Source organism: Sinocyclocheilus grahami, unplaced genomic scaffold (genome assembly GCF_001515645.1).
Source record: "Sinocyclocheilus grahami isolate Dianchi unplaced genomic scaffold, SAMN03320097.WGS_v1.1 scaffold50.1, whole genome shotgun sequence".
Classification (NCBI taxonomy): domain Eukaryota; kingdom Metazoa; phylum Chordata; class Actinopteri; order Cypriniformes; family Cyprinidae; genus Sinocyclocheilus; species Sinocyclocheilus grahami.
Genome location: NW_015505229.1, coordinates 1,165,565 through 1,180,171, shown reverse-complemented (window position 1 = coordinate 1,180,171; position 14,607 = coordinate 1,165,565). Strand labels below are relative to the sequence as shown.

Sequence of the window (14,607 nt, the reverse complement as noted above, 5' to 3'; positions counted from 1 at the left end):
ACCAGCACGGATCAGCTCCAGGCATGACGAAGCGGATATCGTCCTCTTTTGGAAGGCCAAACAAAGTAGTTTCACTTTCACAACGAAACACAGAACACAAACACACAGCGCCTTCACAACATGGCACCGCATTTGGGCGGGCGGCGTTATGCAAATCTTCCCACATCGTGACTTAGACATGTGGGGGCGTGTTAGAACGAGCTGTTTTAGGTAGGCGTGGTTGACTCTTAACTTTTATAAAGAATATCTCTTTGGATTTGAGACTTTAGTCTTTGCAACTTTACAGACCTTCTTTATGCACCAAGAGCTTGTAACACTCCTAAGAGAAAGGAAAAATTGAAATCGCATCATATGACCCCTTTAAGAGCATTTAACATCCACAATGCAGTATATATGTTGGTAATTTAAGCAGAGTGTGTATTTACATATATGTGTTGACGCTTACAGGGAGGCCGTTGTGGAGGGTTCCCTCACTCACCCGTTTGCCCTCACTCTTTATGAAGAGACGCTCTACTGGACAGACTGGCAGACCCGATCCATCCATGCCTGCAACAAACATACCGGAGAGAAGCGGAGAGAAATTCTCAGCGGCATTTACTCGCCGATGGACATCCAGGTGCTGGGCCAAGAGCGGCAGCCCAACAGTGAGTCTACACATCTCAAAAACTCACAGTACTGGTTAATAGATGGTTGGGTTTTTGTCAAACCAGAACAAAATAGACATTTAATCCCAGAACCCATGAGCTTTAAGTGCTGGCCTTAAGATTCAGACTATTTTGAAGCTCTAATACAAATCAAATTTTCACAAACAATTTTTGTAAAGGAACAGTAACGTTCAATGTTGGTCTCAGGTCAGGTTCCCTCAAGAGATCCTTCACATTCCATGTTTAATTTTTTAGGTCATTCTTTCAGCACTTACTGTACTGCCTCTTTGTAAAAGTGTCGGTGTTTTGGCGCATGAGGCAATCCAGGGAGAATAGTTATCAGGGAATGAAATTTTTCAAGTGTCCTGCATTCCACTCTGAACAAATAAACACAGTTCCTCAGTGGAGACGGGGCACAGCCCCAGCACAATCCCACCCCCACCTTAGTCTGTGAGTGTGAGGATGTGGGTGTGGATTGCTTCAAAACATTTAACAGCCTGCAAAGACCCCACTAGGTAAGTGTTTGTTGTGTTGGAGGTAAGAAAATAAAGAAAGGATGAAGCAACCATCATACAAACAAACAAGGAAGATCTAGAACAGTGATTTCAACCAGTGTGGTTCAAGCAGGTTCCAGTGTGCACTTGAAACAAAATGTTTTGTTTTGTTAAATGTAAATATCTAATATAATAGATAACAGCAATTGTAAAATATTCATAAGATTAATAGATTCAAAAGATTAAATACATTTTAAAAAATTGTGATTAATTGCCCAACCGTTCAATTTTTTTGTTGTTGGTTTCTAAACTAAAGTCTCTTATGCTAATGCTGCCTTTATTTGATTAAAATACAGTACTATAATGTAATATTGTGAAATATTATTGCAATTTAAAGTAACCGTTTTCTATTTTAATATATTTTAAAATGTAATTTATTCCTGTGATGGCAAAGCTAAATTTTTCATTCCTTCAGAGATCATTCTAATATGCTGATTTGCTGTTCAAGAAACTTTTATTCTTATTAACAATGTTAAAAACAACTGTAAATATTTTTATAACAATATATAAATGTGTCACTTTTGATCAATTTAAATTGCCCCTATTATGGATTTTTGAAAATTAGCTTTCATGCAATGTGTAATGCAGCGGTTTGTGAATGTAAACCTTTTAAGTTGTAAAGCTGAAAGTGCATCATAAAGTTATTGTCTCTCAAAAGAAAGAGTCCACTCTGAACTGCTGAAACGAGTCATTTTAAATTCGAATCCAATTTCCGCAAAGTTCATATGTCACAAGTTAATACATTTGCATAATTCCCGCCTACGTTCAGCGTGGACATCCTGTGAAAACATCCCTCAAACGCTGCAGCTCTTTCGTGTGGATAACTTAATGTCGAGAAAATGCTGTGCTCTGCGCTGTGAAAGTGAATTTGGTTTATTTTCACTTCCAAAGGATGAGGCTGTGATGAATCGGTGGTTATAATTAATCTTTACTGTGATACCACAGCATTATTATCCCAACCTTTTGCTGTGTTCCCATCATTTCACTGACGACTGCTTCTCCAATCTCAGCAAGTTCAATGCGGGATTCGTAAACCAGTTGTCCTTGAAAGATGGGTCAGTGCCCAGTTTGTTTGGACCAGCTTGCTCCTCCGAATCACAACCGGTATGTATGATTAATAATTGTTGCTTTAATATTCTGTCGAGTGTGCAAAATAAATAGTTTTGTGTGTTGTGCTATGTATACACTCAGTGCAGCTGTAGGTCTCCGGCTAACTCACGTTATAGTTCTGCTAATCAGCTGTGGGCCCACTATTGTCTAGAAATGTGTCGATTAATATAGAATGTCCTGTTGTACTTGGAGTCATGATAAAGGATGAAGCAATTCGTTGGTCTACAAACTGCAGTGCTTTATCAGTACTCTTTGTCTGTGTTCGGCTAACGCACATACCATTATTCTTTGGGTCTTTACTACCAAGCTGTGGATCCGGTTTGCTAACATAAGTACAAAACAACTTCTCCCCATCTGATTCTTTCTTTTTAGAACAGAGTGGAGCACTATCATTATTATAATAGGATGTATTATTGATAAGCCGTATTCCAGTACTGGTAATGGGCGTTCCATTTCCGACGTGCGCTGTAAGCAGTGGACCAATCACAACAGACTGGGTCATCGGCCCAATCAGGGCAGAGTAGCAGAGATGGGGTTTGGAAAGATGAATCTTCCAGCTAATCATTATAGAGTCATTGAGAAATAACGTAAAATTAAATGAATTTTATAAGAAAATGTGTTTTCTCTGCGTGCATGTAAACCTGTTGTTGGGGACTCCCAAAACCAAATTATGATCCTTTCAAATAGCATAATAGGGGCACTTTAATGAATCCTTTGGGAATAAAAGTATACATTCCTTAAAAAAAAAAAAAAAAAAAAACAAACCAAAGTTTTGAACAGTAGTGTAAATATAAATTAATTTAATCCTAAAAAAAATGTGGGGATAGCATAGAATAATGTCATTAACAAATTGTTGATTAATAATGTCGTAATTTAATTGTAGAGCAATATTTATTTTAATAATATTATAATGTATAAAACTATTTATAAAACTACTAAGGTTGAAATAAATGTGATTAATAATAATTTAATCATGATTTGTTTGTGAGGATGACACTCTTAGCATTATTTATCAGTAATAATATTTCATATTATAATGTTATCGTATATCATTAATTATATATTTTTAATATATGTATTTGTATTATTAAAGGTGCATAGTCAAGCATTATACTTTGTCCTCAAAAATATGCCTGTATTGGTATTTTGTGAATTTCCTCGTGTCCTTGAACTGTGGACCAGCCATCAGTCACTTGTTATCCCAGAGAGGGGGATAACAAGTGTTGGGTCAGGGCCGTCTATGTTTTCCTGACGGAGCAGATGCGTTTTCTGAGAGACTACGACAAGCAGAGCGTGACCTGGTGGAAATGGAAAAACCTGTTACAGGAAATAAAATGTTTTGCTTGCCACCTGCTTTTGTTCAAGGGTTGAAGTTTTGTTTGGGAACTGAGCAATGCTGTTTTTTTTACCTCTTTTCTAATCTGTCGTGCCACAGGTGAAAAGGAAGTTCATAGCTGTTTGGTGCCAAATAGCGCATCATGTGAGCGTAATCTCAAAAGATTTCCCCAAAAATAACACGTTATTGAGTCAAGTAAAAGTAAAGTAAAATCGCACATTAGATCTCTTTATTTCAGTATCTCCTAGACATAAATGAATAATAAATTATGGCCAAATTGAGACTCTTTAAATCATATCCTTTTGAGGTTTTTAGATTTGCCTTGATAATAAGCATTTGATATCTAAATTAAGCACAGCATAACTACGACACAAAAACATAACTATGTTAAAGGAGACATATTATGCTCCTTTTTTCAATATGTAATATAAGTCTCTGGTGTCCCCAGAATGTGTCTGTGAATTTCAGCTCAAAATACTCCACAGATCATTTATTATATCATTTTGAAAATGCCTATTTTGAGTGGAAGCAGAAACGCACTGTTTTTCTTGCCTGTCTCTTTAAATGCAAATGAGCTGCTGCTCCCCGCCCCCTTTTCCAGAATTACAACTCGTACCTGCTAAAAACATCTGTTTTGGTTCTGAATATCATGTTTATCGCGCTGAAATCATGCGTTTTAAACCATATGATTTTATACTTCTAATAAACGGTTTTCTGAGAGCACACATCTGAAGCACACGGACAGAAAGCGGCTGTCACAGCATGTGAGTACTAAACTAAGTTCTCATTCACACACAAGTTTACGTTAAAAACACACGAGTTACAAAAAACAGTCGGTTATGTCTGTGAAGGTAAACAGCTGGGAAATAAATCGCATGTTTATTTTAGATCTGTGTGGCAGCAGCAATATACATTAAATAAATACATAAATCCACTGCTCTCGGTCTCCTCTGAGGCTGGGACTCTAAATAGTGTTCTGTGCTCGTCTGTGCAGCCAATTACAGAACAGTTAGCATGTTTTGCTCAAACTTTCGCCATGGCATTAGAAATAATACATTGTTGTCTCTTGCGAAAACACAGTGACGGCGCCGTGGGTGTAAACTTACAGATTAAGGGGGCGGTAATATTATAATGAGATCCCTTTGCCACGTCACCAAAGGAACGAAATCAGACGCGCTCGTTTTCTCAGATGCTTGCAGAAAAAGGCTTACCAAAACAAAGTTACTGGGTTAATCTTTTTCACGTTTCCTTGGTTGGTAGATGCACCGGAGACCTGATTATAGCACTTAAAACCTGGAAAAGTCAGATTTTCATGATATGTCACCTTTAAATTTCCTGAGCAATAAAAGAGCAGGGTTAATGCGTTCAAGCCGTGGTTATTTATATACCAGACCAATATACAATATAATTCAGTGCTCTGATGCATTAATCACCCTATCTGATGAACTTTCTCAAATTAAGGTGGGAATTTGGTGAAACATTCACACACTCTTTAGATCACTGTGTTTTCTGGACATTTTTTAACCAGGAGGTCAATGCTTTTTGCAGTAATGTCTAATAAACAGCAGTTTTATAGCTTTCCTCTTTCCTTGTCATTGCTCCACAGTTCAAACTCCATGCAGTGAAAGAAATGGAGGCTGTTCCCACCTGTGTCTCCTCTCCCCCATGCCGCCCTTCTATAGCTGTGCTTGTCCAACTGGGGTTAAACTCAAAGAGGATGGAAAGACTTGTCAACCAGGTAAAAAAAACATGCTGATTTGAATGCTTAAAAAGTAATTCATGATAGATAGATAGATAGATAGATAGATAGATAGATAGATAGATAGATAGATAGATAGATATGGCTGCTTTTCTATGAAGAGTATGGAATGGTTTTGTTGCATTTGTAATTTTATTATGATGTCCCTGCTCTCGAGCGTAAAATTAGATTTTTATGAACTGTGGCCTTTCATGGGCTGGTTTTGGTATGAGGATTGGCGTACTGTGCATCTATAAAACATTTGCATGCCGTCCCGCACAGAAGACCATGACAGAGACTAATGTTTGACAGATGGTGGTTCATTTGAGTTTACAATTTAGTCAAAATCACTCTCCTCTGATCAGCAATCATAAATCATAACCTTATTCCAAAACAGCTGACACATTTCACTCCTTTTTCTCTTTGTCATGAAAGTTTTAGCCTAGATGAACAGCTGGTAGACCTACTTTGGGATCCCATGTCAAGGTCACCTTTAAGGGTTGATGCATTTGTCCTTTTATTCTTGATGAGGATGTACATGTAACATTAAGGGCTACTAAAATCAGGCTTCACCCCCTGTCTTGCTTTAGGTTTTTTCCCCAGCCTCTCCAGAACAGACTTGTCCATTGTATCTGTGCACCCAACCTGTTAATGACAGCCTGCTCTTTTATTAGAAAAAAAAATACATTCACCCCTTCCCAAGTCACTCTGCCTTTCTACTTGAATTTATAACTCGTTCAAATTTGAGGCAGTGTATTCCCAGGCCAGGAAACAATGAGAAGTATTCTTCAAGCCTTCATTCCAGTGGCGCAATTGAAACATGGAGCTGTGCAGTGTTGAGGACAGGGGAGGTTGTCTGGCCAAATTAAACATATTCCCACTTACCTCAGGATTAAGCAACTCTCCTGAAAAGTTGACAACTAATCAGAACAAACAATAGCCAATTGTACTGGACTTTCATTAGCGACAAGGCAAGGGCACGAGTGGATCCAGTAGGACAAAGGATTAGCATGACAAAGAGTCCACACCTCATACTTGTTTAGCTTGGGTGGCTAAATTGAAGTCATTTGTTTTGATTTTGTCAGACGTCCACTCTCTTTGATAACATACAAGGCAGAACGAAGGACAAATTAAAACCAAAAGAAGCACTAGAGGAGCTGTTTTTTTCCTCTTCTTATTGGTGTCAGCGCTGATGGATGTCACTACTTAATGGGTGCCGTGGACCGCAGCTGGTGTTGTGGGTATTGGAGTGTGCTCTGTTACAAAGAGAGATTAAATAAGGACAAGGTTGGACCTAATTGCTTCCACAGATTGGGTCTAGACAGATTCTACTGTTGGTATTTAAACCTGCCATGTGGTTTTGTAATGGAGCAATGCGATCTTGCAGTGCACCATCTGCAGGGACAACTCTGCAATTCATGCAACTAATTGCTACTGTCAGACTCATTTTTCTTTGACGAGTTGAATCTGTGCCCTAGGCACAGTAGTAGTCTTAATAGACATATTTGTAGACCTTTTTGCGAGATGTTTTCGAGTTACTGCTGTCCTAATTGAAGTAGACAGTGCAAGTCAAAGGCCATGGCATCTCTGATCCTTGATTAATCTTTTGCTGGATTGTCAAAAGAGCAGATGTCTCCGTTGTTCTCATGCTCAACAGTTGAAGCAAATCTCAATCTTATTCCCAGGGGCGGAACAGGTGCTTCTACTGGCTCGCCGCACCGACCTTCGGCGGATATCCCTGGACTTACCTGACTTCACAGACATCGTCTTACAAGTCAGTGACATCCGGCACGCAATTGCCATCGACTATGACCCGGTGGAAGGATACATATATTGGACAGATGACGAAGTGAGGGCCATCCGCCGTGCCCGAATAGATGGAAGCGATGCGCAGACTTTGGTCACCAACGAGATCAACCATCCTGATGGAATTGCGGTGGACTGGGTGGCACGTAATCTCTACTGGACAGACACAGGCACCGATCGCATCGAGGTAACCAGACTCAATGGCACTTCTCGACGCATTCTCATATCTGAGAACCTGGACGAACCGCGGGCCATCGTGTTGGATCCCATAAATGGGTACGGAAGTTATGTACTTGATTTTAAGGTCATTTCTGAGATCTCTAAGTGGAGTCCTCCTGAATTGGCATGTAATTTACCTTCTTGTTGCTGTTATGCAGATACATGTACTGGACTGACTGGGGCGAGGTGCCCAAGATTGAACGAGCAAACCTGGATGGCACGGACAGGGTTGTGCTGCTCAACACCTCCCTTGGTTGGCCCAATGGTTTGGCCATTGACCACATCGCAGGAAAGCTTTACTGGGGCGATGCCAAAACAGACAAAATTGAGGTAAGTCAGCTAACATTTTACTTTAAAGGGGAAATGTGCGGTAGTGTCAATATTTGCTCATTAGATTTCCTTTCACTAGAAGCATATATGAGTAGCTTTGAAATTTTATGGTGTTCCATGGCTGAATTGAGACTCAAGCTTTGGTTCTGGTTGAATAGTCTGAGTATGTGGAGTAATGAGAGGGGACCTGAGGACTGTTGGAGAGTCCAAGGGCGAATTCCTTGTTGAAAGTGAGCGGCTAGTCCTTCAAGTGTTTCTCTGAAGTGATCATCATATGTACACTTTGTTAGTGGCTTTTTGGAATGCATTTCTTGAAAGGATCCAGTTGTTTTTTCAAAACAACCAATTGAATATCGCCCCCTTCCTGTTGTGAGAAAAATTGGAAGAACAGTTTGGAAGATTCTGAAGAGTCTTAAGAGATCCGTGAGACTTGAGAGTGCACATTGAGTGCACATTCTTCATTGACATTGAGGTTTATCAAGCTGTTGTTTTAATGTGAAGTGTTTCTGGAATCTGATGCTGATTGTGTAATTTAAAAAAATAAAGGGACACCAGACATCCGGTCAGTTCCCGCACTTTTGTTTTTGTTTGAAGACCCAACCATTGTGAAACCTCAAGTATATTTGAAAGGATTTCTTGTAAAAGTTTTCATGTTTAGATGGATTATTTTCTGTTTTAGCGTTCTAACTCCGGCCTCAAACCAAATGTCTTGATTTATTCTGTTGTAATTTCTCACCGTCTGTTTTTGTTTCCTCAGAGTCTGTTCTTTTGTGGCACAGGCTTCGTGGTCTGGGCGTTTTCGTGGTTTTGGCATTGTGTAATTAGTCAGCTACCTGTAGGCACAGGTCCCTGGGTGTCATAATACAGAGGTTTTTCATTCAGTCAGTATGCCTGAAAGACTGTCGTGTAAACACAAAAGAAGCTAAGGAAACATCCCGCTCTTATTTTCTCGTGCTCGTTTGCTTTTCTTCTCACGCTGACTCTCAACAACCTTTCCAAACATGGCTCTCTCAATATCTTTCTATACTTTGACCAATAATCTCTTATATGTAGACATAATTATATAATCAAGTATATTTACATGTTGGTATTTTTATAGTGCTTTTCGCAGTAAATATTGAACAAGCTTTTTTTTATTTTTTATTTTTTTATTTACACTGACAGCTACAATAAACCTTTTTAAGATTAGTTAATGCATTCACAATACAGTCATCCAATGTTAATTATTACAATTTAAAATGTTATAAATGTGTTTTTATATGTAGAAGTTAATGTTAAGCTATATTAATAAATGCTGTAAAGATATTGTTATTTGTTAGTTGAGGTCCTAATGCAACGAATTGGACAAATTATGTACATTATGGCTTAAACTGGATAACTGCATAACAATACAGTCAATCACGTGTTGTCTAGGTTCATAAACCTATTAATCTAGGTGTGTGGCAACTTTAGGTAAGAGCTCTCAAACTGTGCATTTAATGGGTAGGTATTATTTATGGTTGCACTGAACTCCCAGTGAGTTTGTGGACAGTCACAGCCAGCAAAATGCCATCACAACTAAACTGTTTGTAACCCGGGGATTTTTTAAAATCTGCCAGGTTCCCTGCTGTGGCGTTTAAAGAGAAGGGGCAGTAGGACAGGCGGGCCAAGGGTGAACAGCAGGGCAAGGGTGGCCTAAAAACCACTACGACTCAGCGCGAGTCCCTGTTTGTGTGCACTCTTGCTTTACTCTCTCTTTGAGATGCAGAAGTGTTTTCTGTGGCCGTCAAAGGGAGGAGCGAGGTGGTGTTTTCCTGTGTTAAAGTTGGGCTGAATGAGTTGAGGATTAAGGCACTCCTGCTGACAGATCGAGCTCTGTAAAAGGCCAGATGCTCATTGAAGTCCACGTGCAACACCTTCTAGAATAATCCTCCCCCAAACAACCAAATGGATGACTGCTGAGCACTGGTACTCTCTTTTAAAGCTGTGTTATTTGCGATTGTATTTTTGCTCATATTAAAACAGGTTTTAATGGAAACGTTGTATAATTGAATGATGGCGTTCTCGCATTTTCCTCAAGAAAGAGAGTTGTGGAAAGTGATTACTTTTGCAGCGTAGGTTTTGTGATTAGTTCAACCATCCAGCAATAGAAAGACGATTTTTTTTGAGAATCAGCGTTTGGTCGCTCACCATCACCCAGGATCATTGTATTGCTCAGAGGTTGCTCTTTCTTACTTCAAGAGATTTAATAAAGAGCTCAGTTATATTTCATTGAGTTACAACCTTGTCTCAGATGGGAGAAATAAAAATAGACACTGATAAGATATTTAGCTGTAAAATGAACCTAGATAGCATAGCTCAGATAAATTTGCATAGCTCAGATAATTCTCTGAAATTTCTCTGAAACTCTAGAGGAGACACGTGTGAGATTACTGGGGGCTTTATCTTAAGAGAAAAATCTTTGAGGTACAAGATGCGAGCAAACGTCTCTATTTTTTAAAAAATTGCTATAACTGAGAAACAAATGAGAAACAGTTGAGATATTAAAGAGATCTCGTTTGTGATTGTCTATGGTAGTGCTGTGTTCGATACATCGATACGGTGATGTATCGTCACAGAGATTTTACGATACGAGTATCGATACAGCTGTCCCTGTATCGATATTGTGGCACGTGCGCAGCAGTGGACTGCGCTTAATTTGAATACAAGAACACCGTTTAAATGGAGTAGAAAAGTGCTAGGTTTCTAAAAAAATAACGAATAGAGCATAATATATAGGCTACAACAAGGTTTAATCTGGCCGCAGAGGAACACAACCGGGGTTGCCTGATATAAAGAGACGTAATCCCTGAAACGGATCTTCACACTTGCGCAATACAGAATTATCTCTGATAAGATATTTAGCTGTAAAATGAATCTAGATAGCATAGCTTAGATAAATTTGCATAGCTCAGATAATTCTCTGAAATTTCTCTGAAACTCTAGAGGAGACACGTGTGAGATTACTGGGGTCTTTATCTTAAGAGAAAAATCTTTGAGGTACAAGATGCGAGCAAACGTCTCTATTTTTTAAAAAATTGCTATAACTGAGAAACAAATGAGAAACAGTTGAGATATTAAAGAGATCTCGTTTGTGATTGTCTATGGTAGTGCTGTGTTCGATACATCGATACGGTGATGTATCGTCACAGAGATTTTACGATACGAGTATCGATACAGCTGTCCCTGTATCGATATTGTGGCACGTGCGCAGCAGTGGACTGCGCTTAATTTGAATACAAGAACACCGTTTAAATGGAGTAGAAAAGTGCTAGGTTTCTAAAAAAATAACGAATAGAGCATAATATATAGGCTACAACAAGGTTTAATCTGGCCGCAGAGGAACACAACCGGGGTTGCCTGATATAAAGAGACGTAATCCCTGAAACGGATCTTCACACTTGCGCAATACAGAATTATCTGCTAAGTGTGTTACTTATCTTTGTCAACCTGGCAACCATGTGCACGCGCCCTCTCTCTACTGTGGATAAAAGCGCTGGCTTTCTGAAAACACTGGCTAGCTTGCCGTTTAGCAAGCTCCACTTCAATATTCTACTCTCAGAAAAGTGTAATTCATCAAGTGTTCGTTAACGAGAGAGAGAGGTTGTATATGTATGAATTATCACCGTTTTGCCGCGATTCTCTATTAACAGTGAAGCTGTGGCTTTAATTGTTTTAGAAACGACGATGTTACCAGCTCCTTGTTGAGAAAGATAATGTAGCTCTTAAGCGATTAAGCTGTTTTATTGATAAAATTGCGGGGCAGTGCTAAAGAGCTCCACTTCAATATTCTACTCTCAGAAAAGTGTAATTAATCAAGTGTTCGTTTACGAGAGAGAGAGAGGTTGTATATGTATGAATTACCACCGTTTTGCCGCGATTCTCTATTAACAGTGAAGCTGTGGCTTTAATTGTTTTAGAAACGACGATGTTACCAGCTCCTTGTTGAGAAAGATAATGTAGCTCTTAAGCGATTAAGCTGTTTTATTGATAAAATTGCGGGGCAGTGCTAAAATGTTTGTCCGAGCGCTAAAAAGAATGTGTGCGCTCTGTGTGACTAAAGTTGTGTGCGTGAGATACAGTGAAGACTGCACATTAGTTTAGAACTGGCCGCAGAGGAACACAACCGGGGTTGCCTGATTTAAAGAGACGTAATCCCTGAAACGGATCTTCACACTTGCGCAATACAGAATTATCTGCTAAGTGTGTTACTTATCTTTGTCAACCTGGCAACCATGTGCACGCGCCCTCTCTCTACTGTGGATAAAAGTGCTGGCTTTCTGAAAACACTGGCTAGCTTGCCGTTTAGCGAGCTCCACTTCAATATTCTACTCTCAGAAAAGTGTAATTAATCAAGTGTTCGTTTACGAGAGAGAGAGAGGTTGTATATGTATGAATTACCACCGTTTTGCCGCGATTCTCTATTAACAGTGAAGCTGTGGCTTTAATTGTTTTAGAAACGACGATGTTACCAGCTCCTTGTTGAGAAAGATAATGTAGCTCTTAAGCGATTAAGCTGTTTTATTGATAAAATTGCGGGGCAGTGCTAAAATGTTTGTCCGAGCGCTAAAAAGAATGTGTGCGCTCTGTGTGACTAAAGTTGTGTGCGTGAGATACAGTGAAGACTGCACATTAGTTTAGAACTCTTCTAGTTTTTATTTTTATTTTTTAAACATAGAGAGTGTGTTGATTTGTGTACATTATTATTTATGGGCTTAAAAACAAGATGCAAACAATGAAAATATTGTATCTGGTGGGAAGTGCACAATGTAAACATGAAACGTATGCCATTACCTATATTAAATAAATAAATAAATAAATTCAATGCACACAGACTGAAGTAGTTTAAGTCTTTGGCTCTTTTAATTGTGATGATTTTGGCTCACATTTAACAAAAACCCACCAATTCACTATCTCAACAAATTAGAATACTTCATAAGACCAATAAAAAAATTTTTTTAGTGAATTGTTGGCCTTCTGGAAAGTATGTTCATTTACTGTACATGTACTCAATACTTGGTAGGGGCTCCTTTTGCTTTAATTACTGCCTCAATCCGGCGTGGCATGGAGGTGATCAGTTTGTGGCACTGCTGAGGTGGTATGGAAGCCCATGTTTCTTTGACAGTGGCCTTCAGCTAATCTGCATTTTTGGTCTGTTGTTTCTCATTTTCCTCTTGACAATACCCCATAGAGAATCAGGTCTGGTGAATTTGCTGGTCAGTCAAGCACACAAATATCATGGTCATTTAACCAACTTTTGGTGCCTCAGTCCAGTCCTTGTGAAGTTCACACAAATTCTTGAATCGATTTTGCTTGACAATCCTCATAAGACTGCGGTTCTCTCGGTTGGTTGTGCATCTTTTTCTTCCACACTTTTTCCTTCCACTCAACTTTCTGTTAACATGCTTGGATACAGCACTCTGTGAACAGCCAGCTTCTTTGGCAATGAATGTTTAGGTATTATTTATGGTTGCACTGAACTCCCAGTGAGTTTGTGGACAGTCACAGCCAGCAAAATGCCATCACAACTAAACTGTTTGTAACCCGGGGATTTTTAAAAATCTGCCAGGTTCCCTGCTGTGGCGTTTAAAGAGAAGGGGCAGTAGGACAGGCGGGCCAAGGGTGAACAGCAGGGCAAGGGTGGCCTAAAAACCACTACGACTCAGCGCGAGTCCCTGTTTGTGTGCACTCTTGCTTTACTCTCTCTTTGAGATGCAGAAGTGTTTTCTGTGGCCGTCAAAGGGAGGAGCGAGGTGGTGTTTTCCTGTGTTAAAGTTGGGCTGAATGAGTTGAGGATTAAGGCACTCCTGCTGACAGATCGAGCTCTGTAAAAGGCCAGATGCTCATTGAAGTCCACGTGCAACACCTTCTAGAATAATCCTCCCCCAAACAACCAAATGGATGACTGCTGAGCACTGGTACTCTCTTTTAAAGCTGTGTTATTTGCGATTGTATTTTTGCTCATATTAAAACAGGTTTTAATGGAAACGTTGTATAATTGAATGATGGCGTTCTCGCATTTTCCTCAAGAAAGAGAGTTGTGGAAAGTGATTACTTTTGCAGCGTAGGTTTTGTGATTAGTTCAACCATCCAGCAATAGAAAGACGATTTTTTTTGAGAATCAGCGTTTGGTCGCTCACCATCACCCAGGATCATTGTATTGCTCAGAGGTTGCTCTTTCTTACTTCAAGAGATTTAATAAAGAGCTCAGTTATATTTCATTGAGTTACAACCTTGTCTCAGATGGGAGAAATAAAAATAGACACTGATAAGATATTTAGCTGTAAAATGAACCTAGATAGCATAGCTCAGATAAATTTGCATAGCTCAGATAATTCTCTGAAATTTCTCTGAAACTCTAGAGGAGACACGTGTGAGATTACTGGGGGCTTTATCTTAAGAGAAAAATCTTTGAGGTACAAGATGCGAGCAAACGTCTCTATTTTTTTTAAATTGCTATAACTGAGAAACAAATGAGAAACAGTTGAGATATTAAAGAGATCTCGTTTGTGATTGTCTATGGTAGTGCTGTGTTCGATACATCGATACGGTGATGTATCGTCACAGATGGTATGGAAGCCCATGTTTCTTTGACAGTGGCCTTCAGCTAATCTGCATTTTTGGTCTGTTGTTTCTCATTTTCCTCTTGACAATACCCCATAGAGAATCAGATCTGGTGAATTTGCTGGTCAGTCAAGCACACCAATATCATGGTCATTTAACCAACTTTTGGTGCTTTTAGCAGTGTGGGCAGGTGCCAAATCCTGCTGGAAAATGAAATCAGCATCTTCAAAAAGCTGGTCAGCAGAAGGAAGCATGAAGTGCTCCAAAATTTTTTGGTAAACGGGTGCA

At 39.4% G+C, this 14,607-nt stretch overlaps 1 protein-coding gene across 1 annotated transcript in view; it reads left to right on the top strand.

Moving 5' to 3' along the window:
• The window catches only part of LOC107583137 (low-density lipoprotein receptor-related protein 5-like), a 79,769-nt gene that overhangs the window by 28,749 nt on the left and 36,413 nt on the right, over window positions 1-14,607 (top strand). Inside the window, exons 5-8 of the mRNA XM_016269251.1 lie at window positions 448-644; window positions 5,251-5,382; window positions 7,068-7,464; window positions 7,566-7,737. Coding sequence (XP_016124737.1) covers window positions 448-644; window positions 5,251-5,382; window positions 7,068-7,464; window positions 7,566-7,737 — 898 coding nt within the window. The remainder of the gene's footprint in view (window positions 1-447; window positions 645-5,250; window positions 5,383-7,067; window positions 7,465-7,565; window positions 7,738-14,607) is intronic.